General features: G+C 40.2%; 1 protein-coding gene across 1 annotated transcript; it reads left to right on the forward strand.

Annotated features, from left to right (window-relative positions):
- The first annotated feature begins 3,939 nt into the window (after positions 1-3,939).
- Positions 3,940-11,784, forward strand: LOC137984417 (uncharacterized). Its single transcript, XM_068831594.1, has 4 exons — positions 3,940-4,077; positions 7,916-8,102; positions 9,619-11,114; positions 11,735-11,784. Exons 3-4 carry the CDS (start codon positions 9,896-9,898, stop codon positions 11,782-11,784), a joined length of 1,269 nt encoding a protein of 422 aa, XP_068687695.1. The 5' UTR covers positions 3,940-4,077; positions 7,916-8,102; positions 9,619-9,895.
- Positions 11,785-13,642: the final 1,858 nt, after the last annotated feature.

Consider the following 13,642-nt stretch of genomic DNA (forward strand, 5'->3'; position numbering starts at 1 on the left):
TTATAAACTTAACGTTTTGTATGTTACAACATACATCATTAGAAGTGATTATTATTCAGTTACAGATAAATTTAAATTCAAAAATACAACTGTACGGACTGGGAACTAACGAAATTGATTGACATAAAACGACAAGAATATCCTAATAATAGAGATAAAGTTTCTCACTGCCAACGTTTTACCATTTGCTAATATTTCAAAAGGATCCCACTTAATATTATGGTTGGCTAAGAAAACATGATCAGCAATTGCAGATTCGTGACAATTTGTAGTTAGAGCTTTAAAATGTTCTGTTTTTCCGTCACGTAATCGGCGTTTCGTGTTCCCTATGTAGAAATCAGTGCAATCCCAGCAGTTTGCTCTGTACACTACTTTTGACCCGAAGGAAGGTCATAAAAAATATAAAGTTCGGGCCATGAAGTAAATGTAAAGTTCGGGCCATAAAAAATGTAGCTAAAATGGCCCAAGTCAAAGAATTTTTATAAGATCACTTTTGGGCCATGGAAAATAGGTCGTATAAACACGGGGTGGTCGTGTAATGAGGCAGGGTCACATTATGATACAACACGCTTTAAATATGTACTACACTTGATGTCCTTTAATTTCGTTATAAATCAACGTTTTCACAGTTATTTTTTTCAACCTTACAAACGCAGTTCATTGCAACTGAACAAAACCAAGTGCATGTAATGCGAAAAAACAATGACGTCGTTCAGTTGCTATCTGATTGGATGAATTTCAGCTTTGGCTGGATTATTGTTCCACGGCACGCAATGCCTGTAGGGTGAACGTGGGCCTTTACGCCAATCACTTTGTACACAAGCGAGATGCGAGATGCGAGATGTTAGCGGTTTTTATGTTGCTCTCTGTCTCTCGAAAATTCAGAACATCTTGCAAGTTAAATGACGCTTCCGTAAATGAAGTTATTTCCGGCATGACATTTGCCAGAGGTGAACATTGATTTCATCCTCACTAACTCCTCTTTCACCAGTATCATTAGCCTGCGAACAGGCTCCCAGCGAGGGCGGAAAAAATTGGGCGAGTGAAACGTGAATCCGCGAGCGAAGCGAGTGGGCGTCGGAGCGTTAATCCGCGAGCGAAGCGAGTGGGACTCATCACCAGACCGCTCTTGGCTCGTCCCACTCTCCCTAGACTAAACTCTGCTAACTCGCCCTAAACCCAACCGGGAGCATTTCCGCAGGCTACAGTATCATTTGTTTCCTCTCCTCCTTCATGTGCTACTCCTCAAAAGAACGTATCCTCCCAGTTGAGTGGAAGTTCGAGAATAACTGGTGGATCAAATGAATTGCCATTTACAGTTTTTTCCATTGAAACTGCAGTCAGTTTAACCAGTCGTATTAACGGGGTAATTTTGTAAAGAAAATAAGGACTGAGGACTCCAAAAGGTGGTCCGTGGTCGTAATAACGGGGTTTTCAGATAAGAGAATGTGTGGGCTTTTGTTGAGGGCCATAAAAAATGTGGTCGTAATAAAGGGGTGGTCGCATTAACAGGGTGGTCGTAAGGCGGGGTTGCACTGTGTATGCTTTTATGCACCTTATTCCAAAATGGCCACCATTTTTGCTCATCCTCGGTGTAAAAACCTGTGAAACTTACGGATGACGTGACACAAAGAAAACAAAAGAGCAAAAAAAACATCACAGAATAACCTAACCCTACAAGGAGCAAACAAAACAAAGAAAAAGTTTAACAGGTTTTTACACCGAGGTAAACCCACCACTTTAGTATTCTTTTGTTTGATTACAAATTGACCCTTTTAGTCTCGTTCTAGGGCAAATATTCTTTTGAATTTTACGTTTGAAAGCGAGGCCAAAAGGGCCAATTTGCAAGGAAACAAAAGAATACTAAAATGGGGGCCATTTTGGAATAGGGTGTATGTTGCTGTACGCAACTCACTGGGACATAGGATACTGATCTGTTATCTCTTCTTGTAAAGAGCAACATCGAATTAGAGACGTCACTACTGGCTGTTCCCTCGAGGCTTAAAAATTAATACTGGGGACAATGTTCTTTTTGATGGGGTAAAACCAAGGAGCCCATGAGTAGGAGCTTGCCTCTCCCATAAAAGCCCTATGAGTCAACATTTGCTCGTATCTTTCTATTTTTAGTACGCCACGCGTTCTTCGGCTCTGCACACACTGTTTAGAATGGCCAGTCAGAATATAGTTATTGTGGAACAAAGACAAAAATAGCAAAAGCAATGTATGCAAATTGTGCAAATTGATGTAAATTGTTGTAAATGTGAGTTTTCTGCTGAAAGATTAGTTCTAAAAATAGAAAGATACGCGCAAAGGTTGACTCAAGGATATAATGCATAGGGATGCTACTACTCACGGGCTCCTGGTAACACATTTTAAGAACAAAGTGGATTGAGTATTCTCTATTATGAATTCAAAAGATCACGAGAATTACAGCTTCTAACCTTGAACACATGTACACCCACCTTCTTTATAAATAACCGATGTCACGTAATTTCTTCAATTGCAATAGAGCTTGTTTTCGATAGCAAATGAAACGTGCTGTAAACAAGAACGACGGAAGCCACCCCCGTGAGTTGCTGAGTACTGTAGGCCCCAATGAGTCACACGAACGACTTATTTTAGGGCTGAGCCTGAACTTTCTTGTTCTTCTTTGTTGTTGTTGTTGTTTTTGCTATTTGAGCCTGAAAGTATTCTTAACATTTTCTTAAACTGAAGTTGTGTGGCATACTAAGTTCGACTATAACTAAACGAAGTTGTTCTTCGGTGTAGCATGCAATAAGAACACCACATTGTTAATGTTAAAAGACTTCGCTAAGTATTCGAGTGAATTTTCCTGTGTAGACTACCGCAGTTTACATTTCTTTTACCGTTATTTATACTACTCACAAAAACAAAAAAACAAACGAGCAAAATAATTTAAAGACATTCTTACTCACTCTCAGCCTGGGTATGTTGTTATGTACCAGTCAAATCGAAGCTTCAACATTCCCCTCAGGCAACCCCCCGGACATTTGAGTTTTTAGAAAATTTTTGATGAAATCAAAACAGCTTTTTGGCCCTCCAGAAACAGGCCCTCCAAAACAGCTTTTTGGCCCTCCTTGGGCCAAAAAGCTGTTCAAATGCCTTATCATAGGTCTATTTCAGGTTATCAAATGGCCCCATCGAATTCCCCACCCCCTAGGAGCGGTGATCAAATGCTTCGCCCCCGGGAAGACTAAGATGATCAAATTCCCTCCCCCCGGGCAGGAAAAGGCGTCAAATGCCCGGAGTATGCCCGAGGGGGGTGGGAAAGATGTTGAAGCTTCGATTTGACTAGTACAAGTCATTAGTATGTTCTTAAAACTTTGGTTGATCTCCTGCGTGAAAGGCGTTCTTGTAAACTGAAAATGTTCTTATAAAAAAAGACTGCATCGAGCCAGTTATGAGGTAGTCATTATAAATAGTGAGCTGTAGAGATGTAGATACAAAGAGACTATACATGAAAAACATATTTCCACTGCGGGCTTTCTTTTCTTTACTGCTTAGCTAACTGATTCATATATAACAGCTGCCGGGTGATGGTGTAACACAAATGATCTTAACACTCATTTTTTTTGTTACAAATAAAAGCACATTCAGACTGGTGAAATTAATGACAAACGAGTTTCAGAAATAAATGCCAATGACCGCCCTGTATGCGAGTGACTTGAATGACAAGCAATACTCTGCTTGAATCGTGAACAGTCCTGCCGAAATATTGCAAGACAAAACACTCCAGGGGTCAAGTGTTCATACAGAACTTGTGTAACGCGAGAGCTAAGGTCGAGTAGTGCGATTTCTCTCGCGGTTTTTAAAAACTGAAGTGGAATGGCTCTGGTCTATGACTGGATAACGTTTTTCATCAAGTACGTCATTGAACGTGTTATTTTATAAACTGACCACGAGACAAAGGCTATCACTTTCGTCCCTCCAAAATGCTGATAAGAAGTGGACTACATCTAATGCCTCTTGTCTGTGTTGTCTTTTCGGCTAATGGATTTTGGATGTCACAGAAGCCAACTCCGCCGGTAAATGAAATCAAGACGCCAGTAGTAATTGGTAACGTAAAATTCTTGTTTTTACTGAGGTTCTATTGTTAAGTACTCTTCCTTATTGCGCATCAAAAATAACGACATCAAATTATTTAGTTTCACAAGAAGGGTCGTCTTAAATTAGAAGCAATGAGAAAGGCATACAAGGACTCAATACTGGAATCACTGCTCTCGCGCAAACTGATCTACTGCTGATTTGCCGGGAGGATTTTGCAACCATGCATGACCTGAACACCAGAGAAACGGTATAAAATACTTGTATTTGTCGCGGCAAAGACAAAACACTAAAAGAACTCAAGAGGCTCTTTACTTAGCCAAAATGGTTATTACGAGAAACCTAAAAAGCCGTTTTTGCTTTATTTGCATTTTATTTTTTGCTTATTTGTAGAAAGGTTACGTAATCTAATCACGTCTCAGACAATTAACCTGTAGATTTTGCTGTCGCTCGTCTGTTGGGACAGCTTTATGTTCCCGAAGGAAAAAAAACATTCGTTTCTCTTCAGGAGCTCATCAGGTGACCTCTTGATTCTCTTATTTCATGTATCCCTACTTACGTGCGGTACAAATCAACCATTTTGTTTTGTTTTGTTTTCTTGTTTTTTTATTTTATTTTTTTGCAAATGGCCAAACTGGTTACTTGAAACTCCAAGGTGGAGAATACAGAGAAGCTATAACTGGATAACGTACAAAACCAAAAACAGGCCTCTGCGCGGGCCTTTTTCTTGACCAACAATGGAACTTACACATAAGAAAAGAAAATATTCGAGAGTACAAAGGTTCGGGAATCTCAGCTTACTGAACGTTACGCAATAGTCAGGAACTGTCACGTCATGCTCCAATCACGAGACTTGTAGCAGTGTCACGCAACGATCTCCCCTCTCTTTGTCTCCTCACCTACAAAGGAGGCAGAGAAGAGAGACCCTGGGAACAAGGTTGAGACCGTGACCGGTAAGCTCCATGACTGGGGCCTGCTCTCAAGTTAGCAGTTTTTTGGAGACTAAGCGGAGCGATAGACTAGCATCGCATCCAGGGAGGAGTAGAAATACTCCTAGTCGCTTCATGCTACAGTAACCGGAGATAAGCGCCGGCCTGATGGGCCACTAGGGTCGTAGCAGACTTTACCTTTAAGCGGAGCCTGACGTGTTTTTGGCACGAGTAGTGGCCTCCCGCGATGCAAATAAATTTCGCTTGCTTTCTGCTTACTTAGCAGGAAGGGCATGAAACTAATTATAGCGGGATGTCTTTTTTTAAGAATGCGGTCGACCTAACCAACCGTGCCTTATTTCAACCGGTGTAGCAGGTGTTCGATTGCATACAGGGGGATGAAATTGAGGGAATGATAATTACCACAAACAGCGCGCGCGTCTCGCGCGCGCTCTCTGAATTTGCGTGTCAAACGCCTATCACGCAGACTTGAAGGATATTGCACTTTTTTTTTTCTAAAGTGTAATTATGACCTAAATTTATTATAACGTTATTGGTTTTATCAGTGCCCGGTTTAGGCGGAAGTCAACTGCAGGCAAAGATCAACAAACCGGAAGTACCACACTGGTATTGCACCAAAAAGACATCGGATTACTTTACATTATGGCTCAAGAAAACCTCTTTGTTGCCTCTCGCCGTAAACTGCTGGGTTGACAACATGAGATATAAATTGGTTTGGTACATGTAGCTATATCAAACAAATTGATAACAAGAACTCACCATTGGAAGATTTGAAGGAAAAATTCTCCATGAATTGTTAGCTCAAAACTCCAAATTTAATCCGAATAAATAAACCGGAAAAATGACAAACTCGTTAAAAAATTACAAAAAACTCTTGCATAAAAACTAAAACTTGTATATACGCGTCAACAAAATAATTTGAAATGGTTGTTAGCAGGATGGATACTCCAAAATAAGGTGAGACACTTAGTTTTGTGTATATACAGTGCCAAACGATCTTACTAAAATTTTACCAAGTTTAAAGAAATCTGTGAACAGATGTGGTCTATTGTTTATTTTGGTTTAAAAAGAGACACTTTTCTAAAGGCGATGAGGACTAGGCCAATTTGGGTAAATCTTACTCTTTGCTGATGGCCTCTTGTGTCAACCCAGGCCTGGTGGGTTTTTGATGACGTCATGTATTGCTGACTGTCGTTTCTAAAAATAACGTGGGTAAAATTCACGGGCCCTGCCATATCAACTTATATAACTCGTTCTCTGTCTAGTTATTTTTTCTTGCGGAAGACTACAACTAAGACATTGGTTTTCTTTCAACAAAAATCAGACTTGTGTATAACGAGGAAACAAATACCGTCGAGAACGCGCCAGGCGTTGAAACAAGAGTTCCCGGATTTGGTAACACGGACACAATTGACCATCTGGATACAGATAATCTGGTGGCCTATTTTGCTCCTAGGACAGATATTATGGTGTCTTGGGTATACGAGCGAGGTGTGACTGTCAGAGCAGCACCATATGACTTCAGATACGGGCCTGGTTAGCCATAAACCTTTTGTCCTGCAGAATACGTTTGTGAGCAAGCGTTTTCCCGAGATTTCATGCTTTGTGAGCCAAAACAAGGGACTAAATGAGGGTTAGGAGAGACGGATTTAGTAACTTGGGGCCCAGGAAATGATTTGCTTACGTTTGATTTGATTGAGGACTTGGAAATAACTGCAGAATACCCGGCCACTATTGTGTTCTTGAAGCACAGGCTCCCCAAGCTGAAAATACGTGGTGTATGCGAGAGCTTATGTAGATAGAGAATTGTATGGGGAAATCACCGATCGTAAAAAAATTGTGTAAATAACTATCTCATTTGAAATAAAGTTTTCCTACCTCAAATGTGTGACGAACTTGTCTCTTGTGCCCAGTTTAGAGCCATTCTGACGCCGTTTAGTGAAGTTATCCGAGAGCCGTTACTAAAAGAATAGGAAGGACGACCACTCCATTCTCCACTCTGATTGGTCCATTTGAATTTGACCGCGCGCTGGCAACACGACCCTCCAATCAGAGTTGAGGGTGAAACCAGCTTGCGAGCGGCCGTTGTTGACTGCCCGGTCAAAAGCCTCTGAGGAAAGCCGAAGAGGTGAATTTTAATTTTCGTTCTTCACGAGTCTTTCGGCCGCCGAAACACACGTATTTGGAGTGAAATTTATTGGGCTTTATGGAACTGTTGTTTTTATTGCGATTCGGGACTCTTTAGTAACGGTTTCCGGATAACTTCACTAAACGGCGTCAGAATGGCTCTAAACTCGGCACAAGAGACAAGTTCGTCACACATTTGAGGTAGGAAAACTTTATTTCAAATGAGATAGTTATTTACACAATTTTTTTACGATCGGTGATTTTCCCGTACAATTCTCTATATATACAAGCTGTCGCATACACCACGTATTTTCAGCTTGGGGAGCCTGTGCTTGAAGCGGCATAGGCCATTTTACGGATACAGCGGCCATTTTGAAATCCATTGTTTCAAATAGCTATTACGGGATTCTAAGGGACAAATGCATACTAATTGCCCCCTTAGAATCCCATAATAGCTGTTTGAAACAATGGATTTAAAATGGCCACCGTATCCTTAAAATGGCCTATTCTTTGAAGAAATACACGCCATTCGTGTGCAAATAAGTGTTCGGGTATTCCGCAGTTTAGCCGCTTGTGGTCTGCCTTATAAGCTTTAGAATTAAAGTGCGTTATCCCAGAGTCGATGCATGCTTTCGAAAGGTCTTCTTTCGGAACGCAGTTTCGGGCACAGTTAGCAAAGCGTCGTGGGAAAGCAACCACGGTTAGCAAAGCCCCATGGAAAAGAGCTGTGTTTGAAAGCAGGAAACTAATTATCAATTTAAAAACTTTTACAGAGGACTTCACAATCAGAGTATTTCACAAAGCTGAGGGACCTCATCGAGGAAACTTACTCAGCAAACAACAACAAGACGATCACGCTGCTCAGTCACAGTTTAAGATTTCCTTACACTTTGGCTTTCCTGAATAAACAGCCTAACAGCTGGAAAGACAAGTACATTTTCCAGTGGATTACCCTGTCAGGTCAGTAATGTTTTCGATGTCAGTTGCAAAATAAAATTGACAACAAGTCAACAGACCTCACTTATGAAAGGGACCCGTTTCTGGAAAGTCCCGAAACTTTACGGGCCATTTTCAGGTGTCATAATTCCCTCTGTATCTCAAGAACGCAGAGGATTTGAGAAGTCAATTTTCACAGTCAGTTTGCTTTTTGTTACCGTGAAAACATGTTTAAAGATCGGCTTTCCTGAACAAGCGGTTGACAGGTTCACAAATGGCTTTTCGGCCCATGATACGTGACACGTTCAGACAGTTCTCCTCCAATCAGAAAACGTATTTGAGATGGGAGGTATAACAAATCTCATTGACCATTCCTGATAGGGGATTTTCAGGGGCAATGAAATAATCAATGAAACGACAGAACAGAACAATAACAACTGTAAAAGAATACCAATGGTCCTTATTGGAGTTGAGCCCACAGGCACTTTTTGTTTTGTTTAAAACTACATGCAAAAGAGGCTTATGGGTCAATTCAATACAAAATGACCCCTTATCCTCGTTCATGTGGCAAAACCGCTGATAACTGCGATAAGGGCTATTGGCCGGAGGCAAACAAGTTGGCTATAAGGCGATACCGGTAATTTAAACCATTGACTACCAGAATCAAATTCAATGAGTGGTCGGAACCGGTCTTGAACACGGGATTTCCAAATCTCAAGGTAAGCGCTCTAACCACTGGGCAGTAGGCTTGGATAAATTCTGCCAGCAGAATTTCGAGAAGAATAAGCGATTTTTGAGCTGAGCATTCTGCTGGCAGAATAAAGCATTTTCGAGCAGAATTTTGGCAGAATAAGGGAAAATTAGCGGCAATAACGATATGCATAACGGTTCTAAGAAAAGTGTAAAACTAAACAAAAAAACAAATGGAAAATACCTTGTGTTTGATTTGATTATTTGACCTAAAGTAATATGGTATTAAAAGAGATTTCTTAAAACATAAAACTATAAAAGTTAGAGATAACAAGTTAAACCGACGTTTCGGAGTAGACATCACTCCATTATCAAGGTAAAAATGTTCTATGATGCTAAAATTACAGTATTAAAAACGATTGACGCTAAGAATTAACATAATAAGCACGTGCGAAATTGGCTATAAGAATACTTTAGCACGAATGGAATCCGATTGCACATTGAGGCTAGGCTTAAGTGTTCTTATAAATAACATTTCAAACACTAAGCAATCAAATTTGTTTTTACATTTTTTGAGCACCTCAAAGCGTTTAAGCAGGTCCCGAGGGATCGACCCGTGTGCGTTCTTATAGTGTCTGGCAATAGCCGAGGACTGTTGCTTATGTCCCTTTACACGATTGTGTAAATGTCCGCGTGTGTAGCCTACATAACCTTCATCACAAAGGTCACATTGAAATTTATATACAACACACTGCTGATTTATGATCCGCGGCTTTGCCTCTTTCACTTTCAGTTCCTGTTCAATTTTTCTGCTGGTAAATACAGGCTGGATGGTTTTGTTTACTTTCAGGCTCAAATTTCAGGCTCAAATTTCAGCCTTTCCACAACGTGTGTCACCGATTGAAGTGAAAGCAAGCTTCGAGAAGGTTTACTGGTGTCTTGAACCTCATCTTGGAAGTGATGATTTGAAAGAATTGGCGGCCGCAACCCTACGATCCGTAGCACTGAACTACATCCAGCGCAAAGTACACAAACCTCCCAAGACACTCCTGCTTGCCATCGAACAATTGAAGCGTCGCGACGACATCATCATTACCAAACCAGATAAGGGTTCGGGAGTGGTCGTAATGGACAAGTCCGAATATTTACGCCTATTATCTGAAGCTTCCATCAATGACGCAAGTAAATTTCGGCCTGTTCCCCTGGAAAGGCCTCCAAGTAGAGGTAGACCACCAACTTATTACCACCCTCTTCTAAAGAAAGAGAAAGATTTAGACTCTACTGTCCGTCGAATTCTGCCCAAGCCCATTGCGGAGACTGTGTGCCCTACAGGCTCCAGATTAGCCCATTTATATGGCTTACCAAAGACACACAAGGAGAACTTAGCGATGCGCCCTATTCTATCAGCAAAGCAAACATACAACTACGCGCTGGCTAAATGGCTTGACACTAAACTTAAGCCTTTGTCTTTGAATCGGTACACAGTATCTGACATATTTGAATTTACGAACGAAATTCAAAACATGGAAATAGCAAACGGTGACATTCTGGTTTCGTATGATGTGTCTTCCCTGTTCACAAACGTACCCTTGGATGAAACGATAGAGATACTCGCGAACAGAGCTTTCACCAACAATTGGTTTAACGTAACGTACGACTTGAATTTGACGAAAATGGACCTTGTTGACCTTCTCAGAGTAGCTACAAAAGAACAACTTTTCCAATTCAATGGAGCCTTGTATGAACAGACTGATGGTGTGGCCATGGGTTCTCCCCTTGGCCCCTTGCTCGCTAATGTTTTCATGACCTCAATCGAAGAAAACCTCGAACGACAAGGAAAACTCCCTTCGTTCTATCGAAGATATGTAGACGACACCCTGACCATCATGCGGAATATGGCGGCAGCATCTAGCTTTCTAGACACATTAAACCTTGCACATTCATCCGTAAAATTCACCATGGAAACTGAAAGCAATGGTATGTTGCCATTTCTGGGAACTCAGTTACTGAATCGATCTCCCCGGATAGAGACAAAGGTCTACGTAAAACCCACGAATTCAGGTCTCCTTCTGCATTTTCAGAGCAATGTTGACAATCGGTACAAGAATGGCTTGCTGAGAACTATGCTCGATCGAGCACACCGTTTATCTTCTTCTTGGTCACACTTCTCAGACGAATGTGAACGTTTGAAGTCAGTTTTCTCACGCCTAAAGTACCCGAAACAACTCGTAAATTCCACTATCAAACGCTTTGTTGACTCAAAGGTCTGCGACCAACCGCGACCTTTATCAACAGCCCAAGAGACGGATAACATGGTTCGAGTAGTCTTGCCATTTAAAGACCAAAACTCAGCAGAATTTGTAAAAAACAACTTAAGGATTTGAGCCTGAAAGTAAACAAAACCATCCAGCCTGTATTTACCAGCAGAAAAATTGAACAGGAACTGAAAGTGAAAGAGGCAAAGCCGCGGATCATAAATCAGCAGTGTGTTGTATATAAATTTCAATGTGACCTTTGTGATGAAGGTTATGTAGGCTACACACGCGGACATTTACACAATCGTGTAAAGGGACATAAGCAACAGTCCTCGGCTATTGCCAGACACTATAAGAACGCACACGGGTCGATCCCTCGGGACCTGCTTAAACGCTTTGAGGTGCTCAAAAAATGTAAAAACAAATTTGATTGCTTAGTGTTTGAAATGTTATTTATAAGAACACTTAAGCCTAGCCTCAATGTGCAATCGGATTCCATTCGTGCTAAAGTATTCTTATAGCCAATTTCGCACGTGCTTATTATGTTAATTCTTAGCGTCAATCGTTTTTAATACTGTAATTTTAGCATCATAGAACATTTTTACCTTGATAATGGAGTGATGTGTACTCCGAAACGTCGGTTTAACTTGTTATCTCTAACTTTTATAGTTTTATGTTTAAAGTAATATGAATTATAATATTATTGTATAGCTGTGTATGGTCCTGTAGCGCTGTGTATAGCCCTTTATAGCTGTTTATAGCTCTGTGCCGCTGTGTCTAGCTCTGTATAGCCCTGTATAGCTCTGTATTGCTCTGTATGGCTGTGTATAAATCTGTATAGCTGTGTATAGTTATGTATAGCCGTGTATACCCCAGTATAGCTGGATATAGCCCTGTATACACGTAGCTGTGTATAGCTCTCTATAGCTGTGTATAGCTCTGTATTGCCGTGTATAGCCCTGTATAGCCCTGTATAGCTCTGCAAAGCCCTGTATAGCTGTGTATGGCTCTGTATTGTAGTGTATAGCCCTGTATAGTTCTGTATAGCTCTGTATTGCTCTGTATAGCTATTTATAGCCCTGTGTAGCAGTGTACGGCATTGCATAGCTGTGTATAGTTCTGTGTACAGCTGCAGCTGTGTATAGCTCTGTATAGGCCTGTGTAGCTGTGTATAGCCCAGTATAACCCAGTATAGCTGTGTACAGCCCTGTATAGCTCTATATAGCTCTGTATAGCCCGGTACAGATTTGTATAGTTGTATAGCTGTGTATAGCTCTCTATCGCTGTGTATAGCCTTGTATAGTTGTGTATAGCCGTGTAGAGCATTGTATAGCTCTGTATTGGTCTCTATAGGTATTTATAGCACTGTACCGTTGTTTATAGCTCAGTATAGCTGTGTATAGTTCTGTATAGTTCTGTATAGCTGTATATAGCTCTGTATAAGCCTGTATAGCTGCGTATAGCCCAGTATAGCTGTGCCTGTCTAAAACAATCTGGATGACAAACTTTACCGACAAACTTTACTTACAAAATTATTTTGCTCACAAGTAACAATAAATGTAGTGTGATGCATCAGACAATTTATCATTTCTGATTAGTTAAAATTCACGGGAAAGCCCCTTGATGTCACGCTATAGTGATAATGTGAATATTTAAACACACTTTAATCTAGATGACAAACTTTACTCACAAACTTTACTCATAAACTTTACCCACAAACTTTAATTTACTCATAAACCTTTATTCACAAACTAACTTATTAGAATGAATTTATGAGATCATTTTCATGGTGAACCCCCATTCTTTATTTCCGAGAATGTCATGCTATGGTGATTCTTTCCTGTTCCATTTGATTACGCAAATATTCAAACGCACTTTTATTTTTGAAAATTTGAGACTAGCCAGAAGAATTGATTTTTGGTTAATCGAATGATAAAGCAAAACGATGTCATTTGGCGATGTAATCAATTTGTTATATAATAGTTAGATAACTTTAAGCAATTGTGTGAAATCAACTCATGAACATCATGGATCCGTAAACAGAAGCACACTCCATCGCTTGCTAACCGCAAACCGCTTTTAAACCGCTTGAAAACGCAATGTGGTTAGCTGTGATACTTTTACAGTAATATGAGAATCGTAACATTGAAGCCATAAAAATTATTAAATCAAATAGTTTTCCAAACATAATAAAATAATATAGTTTCCATAAAAGTATTTCCATAAAATGATTATAATAAAATTGAACTACCAAATGGTAAGTAGTATAGGAGTTGGTCGGTTTTGGGAATATTAAAAAGGAAATGGTCCCGAACCGCTAACTCCTATATACACCAAAAATTCGAAGAACGAGTGTCTTTGAAACATGTAACTTAGCAACAGAAAGTCTTGAATTTCTGACGTCTAGAATTACCTGTGAGTTCCAATAAATTGCCAGGAGGAAATCGGCACTGGGGATGAAGTTTGTTTAATCAGGTTATAACTGTAGTTTTTTTTTCTGTGTATTTGCAAAATCAATTTTCCTTTGTATTTTCGAAATGTTCCAGAATATTCTCTAAACACTACTCTAATTATACCTTAAACACACGTGAAAGGGATATGGGTCACTAACAAAGCGAC

Source organism: Montipora foliosa, chromosome 14, assembly GCF_036669935.1.
Source record: "Montipora foliosa isolate CH-2021 chromosome 14, ASM3666993v2, whole genome shotgun sequence".
Classification (NCBI taxonomy): Eukaryota; Metazoa; Cnidaria; class Anthozoa; order Scleractinia; family Acroporidae; genus Montipora; species Montipora foliosa.

Coding starts and splice junctions, on each gene's coding strand:
- LOC137984417 (XM_068831594.1), top strand. CDS start 9,896: ATGGACAAGTCCGAATATTTACGCCTATTATCTGAAGCTTCCATCAAT. Junction 11,115..11,734: donor CTTGCCATTTAAAGACCAAA/ACTCAGCAGAAT, acceptor ATTATTGTATAG/CTGTGTATGGTCCTGTAGCG.